This window comes from Pundamilia nyererei, unplaced genomic scaffold (genome assembly GCF_000239375.1).
Source record: "Pundamilia nyererei isolate P.nyererei 1_Seehausen unplaced genomic scaffold, PunNye1.0 scaffold00527, whole genome shotgun sequence".
In the NCBI taxonomy this organism is placed as follows: domain Eukaryota; kingdom Metazoa; phylum Chordata; class Actinopteri; order Cichliformes; family Cichlidae; genus Pundamilia; species Pundamilia nyererei.
This window is the reverse complement of record NW_005187928.1, coordinates 80,003-87,401: the sequence shown is the minus strand read 5'-3', so window position 1 is coordinate 87,401 and position 7,399 is coordinate 80,003. Positions and strand designations below refer to the sequence as shown.

The following is a 7,399-nucleotide window of genomic DNA, read 5'->3' as shown; positions in this document are numbered from 1 at the left end:
AGGCAAGGCAAGTTTATTTGTATAGCACAATTCAACAACAAGGTGATTCAAAGTGCAGTGATCGACAGTGATCGTGATCACCGTCTGCGGGAGCGCGACAGCCCAGATTACTTACAGCTACTTCCTGCAGCTGATATAAGGTGCAGTAAGCTGAACACAGTTTGTTCAAAAATAGTAGCACGACCGCACCACATATTCTTGTTAGTACCTGTAACGGCGTTGTAACAATAGGAATAGTAATTAGTTCAATAACGCCGTTATTCCCATCACTGTTAACGAGCTAGTTAATGCTTTTTAGTGGTGTCAGTTAAAAATGTTTTACAAAGACGATATTTTTCTAGAACCTTTGAAAAGCAGAAGCTTCTTGAAGCCGGGCAGAAAATAATGGCTCACCTTTCATTTTAATGTCTTCCTGATGTCGGTGCCGGCTCAGTCTCCCCTCCAGACTCTGTTACTTCGTCTGAAGCCTGGTCCCCTGAAACCTTTGTGACTAAACCTGTTTCCGATGGTTTGGTCACAGTCACACCGACAGCCCGCTCGAGGTCACACCGTAGCTCTCTCAGTGTTCATCTTGCATCGTGGCACACAGCAGCAGACGTTGGTCCTCATAATGGTCAAAGGGCGTCTAAGACCCTGTCCAGCTCTCCTGGAATCTCCTCCGTGCTCCTGAGAGTGCAAGACAAAGCAAACTTTCTGCCACTGACTCATATCGATGCGACACCTGGAGGAGTCGGCTGTGCGACCTCTGTGGAATCCAGGTATGACCTCACGCGACAAGTGGTGACACCGACCCTAACAAAACAACACTAATGAGAAACTTTTCAGTGGCTTCCACCTGCAGAAGCCTTTGTTTCCCATGAGCTTCCTCACTCCTCTTTAAATGCACCTGTTATAAAAGCACAGGCTCGTGACTGCAGCACTGTCAGAGCACATCCTCCTCCACACTCAGATTAAAACCTCCTGCAAGCTTCATTCTGACTGCACAGTCTCCACATTCAAACAGGCTTTATGAGGAGGCTGTTTCAAAGGATCATAAATCCACAGCAGGCAGCAACTGAGAGAAACAAACTTTATTTACACTGCACGTTCTACGACATCAGGTTACACTGGGGCAGTTTGTTAGGATCACCTCTGAAGGCTGATGAAATCACAAAATACAAACGCATGAGAACAAACGAAAACTGCTTTTCAGCTTCAGCGTGTCAATAAAACCACAAACAGGAACACGACATCAAACAACATATTTTTCAATCAAGTTCACACATTTGAGCAAAAAAAATGACAAAATAACAACAATGCGATTTGTGAACCTGGGAAAGAAGAGCACCTCCCCCTGCCCGTCCTCACGAGCTCACTTTCAATTTAAAAAAATTAGAAAACCAGAATCACAGCTCCAGAGTAAAAAAAGTTTGGTGCTCATATTTATGGGTTTTTTCTCCAATCTCATAAAAATGACACGCTTGTTCCTCAAGCTTCGGTTCACGGGTATTTCTACTACAACTTGCCAAAGAAATCATTCATCTCATGTGGATGAATGATTTCTTTGAAACTCTTCTCCTGTTTCAGAGGAACTCTGCTTCTCACATATTTTCGTTTCCATGTGGAGGAAAAAGTGATTGCCTCGTTTGAACCTCGTCCCACATTTGTCACAGGAATACGGCCCTTCGCCCGTGTGCTTTTCCTTGTGCCTTTTCAAACTCTTCAATTCACGGAATTTTGCCCCACATATTTCACAGGAATGCGGTTTCTCCCCTGCGTGAGTTCTCATGTGGCGTTTAACAGCGCTTTTTTCTGAGTATGTTTTCCCGCATATTTCACAAGAAACCGATTCCCTACTTTGGTGTATTTTCCTGTGACTGTAAAAAACAGAGCTGTGACCAAACGTTTTCCCACATATTTCACAAACATACGGCTTCTCATCGGTGTGAGTGGTCATGTGGATGGGCAAATAGTTTTTATGACTGAAACTTTTTCCACATATATCACAGGAAAACAGTCTTTCTGAGTGAACTGCCTTATGGATATACAATGCAGCACTCTGACCGAAACTTTTCCCGCATGTATCGCAGGAATAAGGTCTCTCACCTGTGTGGGTTCTCACATGGCTACGCAAAGTACTGCTTTGATTAAAACGTTTCCCACATGTATGACAAGAATATGGTTTCTCACCTGTGTGAAGTCTCATGTGGACAGCCAAATAGGTTCTACTAAATTTCCCCCCACATATTTTGCAAACAAGTGAATTCACATTGGTATGGTGTTTTTTCCCCCGGGATTGATTCTTAGAAACATCAGACTTTCGACCTGTGGCAGCATTACATGGACTCTCTGAGACAGGCGCGCTCTCTACAACACCACGACTTCTGTCTCTCTTTTGTCTCTTTGGAACCGGCTCCTCAGTTTCACTTAACCCTGACTCTTCACACTTGCTGGATTCTTCATCTGTGCTTTCACTTTGAGGAGAGTCGTCACAGAGGAGCTGCTCCCCGTCTCCTCCTGGTTCACTGTGCTCTCCTTCCTCAGCAGCAGTCACCATGAAGGTATCCGTCTCCTCCTTCAGTCCCAGCTGCTCTCCCTCCTGACTGCTGCACAGTTCCTCCTGTTCCTCTTTAATCTGTGGAGCTTCTGGTTCCTCCTGCTCCACACTGGAGCTCCTCTCCTGGTTCCAGAGCTGCTGCTCAGGGAGAACCTCCTCCTCCTCCTCCTCCTCCTTACAGATGTGCTGCTGTCCGAGGTCTGGAAGGACAAAGAGGATTCAGGAGACATAGGGATGTAAGAAAATATCGATACATTGAAATATCGTGATATTTCGTGTAATAATACTGAATCGATATTCAAAATCAGTGTTATCAATTTTTTTTTAAATTGAAAAAATTACATGCATTTACTGTGTATTTCTTTTGTATGTTGCAATTAAAACTCCAGCCACTAGTTTGCAGTTTTACCGCCTTTACGTAGACGGAAAAACGAGGTGTCGCGATAACTGTAGAAGCGTCTAGTTTGCCAAAACCAAAGTAGAACAGTGGATGTGTGGCCAGTTGTGCTAACTGATGACCAGTTTAGGGACTAACACGTTATTAAGTAACGCGTTACAGTAACTAAGTTATTATTGTGGTAATGAGCACGGTAACTGGTTATTATGCCAAAATCACGATCGCGTTAATCGTTACTGGGATTTCTATAGGCTCGTTACTCGTTACTTTGTGTGTTGCGTTCGGCTTAAATCGGAACACAGACCTGGGAATAATGTCACACTCGAGTAAACGGCGTTCTGGTTAGCCTCATCAGAGAACTCGGGATTCCAATATGGCAACGCCCTCGAAAACGGTTGTTTTTCTAGCCCTCTAAAAAAAGAAATTACTACTAAACACATATGCAGCCATAGCTGGACTCGGTGGGCCGATGGTTTTTTTCCTTCTTTTTTTTTTTTTTTCCCGTAACAGTATAAAGGTGAAAAAAAGTGAAAGGTGGTGGATTGGCCAGATGCTGGCAGATGTGTAAAAGTAACTCAGTTGTTTGGTGGTGGCTATGGCGGAGCTTCCACAGAATCAGCAGGTGGATGAGGGAAGGGGAGACCCGAGGCAGTGAACTGAACTAGGGCCGCCACAAACGGTTATTGTGATAGTCGACTAATCAGATCATCATCCAACGTACAGCTTATTGCACCAGCAGCATCTGCTCTTATATAACTATCATTAGCTTACAGCTGTAAGTGTTTCAGGTGCTAACTAACAATAAAGACAAGATGATAGTTTATTAAATTTTAATGAAATTTGCAGATTGTTTCGGTGAAGTTTAATAAACTCCTTGCTATCTAAAATATAACAGGACACCGGAGTAAATTCTGAGCATCTCACACTTCTGATAATCAGCTGTCTGCTTGACGTTTATTCAGCTGTGTAAAAACTATAACTTTAATCTCAGCCAAACCGATTTACTCAGGAACAAATAAAATACTGAAAAAAGCCAAACAATAACATGTTTAAGTTATCTAAGTGACTCATATATCATGTTTAACCTGAGTAGCGAAAGACGGCGGTGGGTTTGAAAACGATGTGCCGGAAGTCCGGTGTTCTCACGGCGCTAGTGAGCCTAGCCCCCGGCTCGCTGTCGAGCTAGTGGGTAACAGACGTCTCCGAAAACGTCGGAGCACTTTTGAAAATATGTGGTGTCCTGATAAACTGAGCAGATATTTGAGGTTTACACAGCTACATTCTTACCTGAAAATATGTTAAACGTTTATTTTCTGACCCAGAAAGAATAATAAGAGTAACATTAAAACTAACTAGCTGCCGCCATTGTTGGAAACTGAGCTGGGCCGCGCTATGAATTCTGGGACACAACTGCTTCTTCTTCGGGGTTTAACGGCAGCTGGCATCCTTGTACATGCAGTGCTGCCATCTTCTGTTTCAGTCCGTTATTACACTCTTAAATCCTGCTACTGATTCCTGCGTCTTTTGGGATCTTACAAAGCTTCAAACGACGTGTCGACTATTAAATCAATTCAATTCAATTCAATTTTATTTATATAGCGCCAAATCACAACATAAGTCGCCTCAAGGCGCTTCATAGATACAGAGAAAAAACCCCCCCAACAATCATATGACCCCCTATGAGCAGCACTTTGGCGACAGTGGGAAGGAAAAACTCCCTTTTAACAGGAAGAAACCTCCGGCAGAACCAGGCTCAGGGAGGGGCGGGGCCATCTGCTGTGATTGGTTGGGGTGAGAGAAGGAAGACAGGATAAAAGACATGCTGTGGAAGAGAGACAGAGGTTAATAACAGATATGATTTAATGCAGAGAGGTCTGTTAATACATAGTGAGTGAGAAAGGTGACTGGAAAGGAAAAACTCAATGCATCATGGGAATCCCCCGGCAGCCTACGTCTATTGCAGCATAACTAAGGGAGGATTCAGGGTCACCTGGTCCAGCCCTAACTATATGCTTTAGCAAAAAGGAAAGTTTGAAGCCTAATCTTGAAAGTAGAGATAGTGTCTGTCTCCTGAATCCAAACTGGAAGCTGGTTCCATAGAAGAGGGGCCTGAAAACTGAAGGCTCTGCCTCCCATTCTACTTTTAAATACTCTAGGAACAACAAGTAGGCCTGCAGAGCAAGAGCGAAGTGCTCTAATAGGGTGATATGGTACTACAAGGTCATTGAGATAAGATGGGGCCTGATTATTTAAGACTTTGTATGTGAGCAGCAGGATTTTGAATTCTGGATTTAACAGGAAGCCAATGAAGGGAAGCCAAAACAGGAAATCAGTCGTCGACGATTTAATAGTCGATTAATCGTGGCAGCTCTAAACTGAACATCAGGTAAGAAGTTGTGACCTGCAGTGTATCTGGGTCAGATCTAAACCAAGTTTAGGTGGAGTTTATTTTCGTTGTGCTGAATTTTTACAGTCAGTTACAATAACTCGTACTGCTAGCTAGCATGACAGAGTTTATATACAGCTGGGTGGGTGCTATGATGTTACCGATAGTGAACTTTATTTTGTTCATAAGGTTCGTTAGTAGAGTTGCCAACAGTCCTGTAAAAACAGAATCGTCGTTTCGTGTTGAGCTGAAAAGGAAGTTTGTCCCGGACTTCAGCTACAATGAAAAAGACACAAAGCTGGAGTTATTCTGTGTTTACACTGTCAGCTGTTTCTTCTTCTCTCCCCTCCCTCTCCTGTTACTACTTCAATCATGAAACTGATCAATGATCAGCTGATCGGCTTTTCTCTCTTGTTTATTTATCGCCCACTTTGCACCAGAAAGCGGAAACCAGCGGGAAGTTATGAACTGTTTCTGAGAGACAAATAACACCAGGATCCTTTTCTAAGCAGCTGACAGCTGGTAACTGTGCAGGGGGGCAGGTAGGGCATTAACAGGGAGAGGGGGCACAAAGACATACTTTCTTATTCTCATTTAAAATGTCTGTTATTAAATAATTATCTGAAGCTTACAACCAAAGTTTTTATCTGACGTAAAATGTATAGAAATCACACATATACCAACAAGACTGTACATCACAGTCACCACAGCGTTTCATTCAAAGGCTTCAGGATTTTTCCTATAATGGTGGCCGGTCTCCAGTCAACAGCGAAGCGCCACCTGGTGGCAGATGGCTGCAGAACATTAGGACACAAAACTTGAACGACATCAGTTATTAAAACTGTAACGATCAGATTAAACGACTACGTCTGGTACCGACTAGTAACAACAGCGACGACTGGTCGAGGAGTCACACATCCACCTTCTGTCCTCCTGAAACATCTCTGCAGCTTTCATGTCCCACAGAGCTGTGATCAGGAGGCTCCCTCAGAGGGACGCTCACCTGTCCTGTGCAGCTTTGTGTGTGTGGATGACTGAATGTAGCGTAAAGCGCTTTGGGGCCCTTAGGCACTAAGCAAAGCGCTACAAATACAGGCCATTTACCATTGATTTGGGGTTTCCAGGTGACATCCAGCAGTCTGCGCTGACGCTCCATCTCTTCCTCGTACTGCACAGGATCATTATGAACTTCAGGCTCCTCCTTCAGTCCCAGCTGCTCTCCCTGCTGACTGCTGCACAGTTCCTCCTCTTCCTCTTTAATCTGTGGAGCTTCTGGTTCCTCCTGCTCCACACTGGAGCTCCTCTCCTGGTTAATGTCACGGTTCTGTCTAAGTTCTGGAGCAACAAAAGGGATAAAAGAAAAACATAACTAATGGAATGATTTTAAATAATAATAATTCTAAAGGTGGGAAACTGTTGACCTGACTCATAACATGATTTGTGTGACCAGGTTTTGTTGGAAAACTGAGTTTTTCTAAGACAAGACAGACCTGAGCCTGCATGAAGTTTGAGGCATTTCAAGCCTTTTCTAAGTGCACATGCAAGTTTTCATATAAGCTCAGCTGCAGCTCACACTCAGCTGGAATCGTTAAATCAAACCATTCAAAGGTTCTCTGACAGTAAAGAACATTTAAAGCATGCTAGTCTAAGGCTAGCTCCTGTCCTAGCACCCTGTGATTCACAGCATCCATCCAGACTCAGTGCTGCGTATTGAAACAGTCGGTTTGTATAGGGTCACATATTCATCTATCCTCATGTGTTTCATTAATGCCTTTGATCGAGCAAACCACAGGAAACCTGTTCCTGGATACATGGTGAGGATTCTCTCTTACTGGGAGAATCATCACGAGATGCAGGTTAACTGGGGAAGCGGGATATCTGCCCCCTGTGATGTCAGCCAGGGTGGGATCACGTGTTCGTCCATGCAGCTGAGCGCCTCTAACACCGGATCTTATGAATGCTGGTGATGTGCGTATCGATCCTGAGATATCGATTCCTCCGATACCAGTCATTTATGTTCTAGAACAGGGGTCCCCAACCCCCGGGCCTCGGACCGGTACTGGTCCGTGAGTCGTTTGGT

At 44.1% G+C, this 7,399-nt stretch overlaps 1 protein-coding gene across 2 annotated transcripts in view; it reads right to left on the bottom strand.

Annotated features, from left to right (window-relative positions):
• Window positions 1-1,055: 1,055 nt before the first annotated feature.
• LOC102198782 (zinc finger protein OZF-like) overlaps window positions 1,056-7,399 on the bottom strand; it is an 8,393-nt gene continuing 2,049 nt past the window's right edge. The window contains exons 2-3 of one of the 2 annotated variants that reach the window (XM_005754240.2): window positions 6,521-6,654; window positions 1,056-2,554 (exon numbers count right to left, since the gene is read on the bottom strand). In XM_005754240.2, the coding sequence (XP_005754297.1) occupies window positions 1,523-2,554; window positions 6,521-6,654 (1,166 nt within the window). In that variant the 3' untranslated portion in view covers window positions 1,056-1,522. Of the gene's footprint in view, window positions 2,737-6,423; window positions 6,655-7,399 lie in introns of both variants that reach the window. The other variant, XM_005754239.2, reaches the window with a different exon arrangement.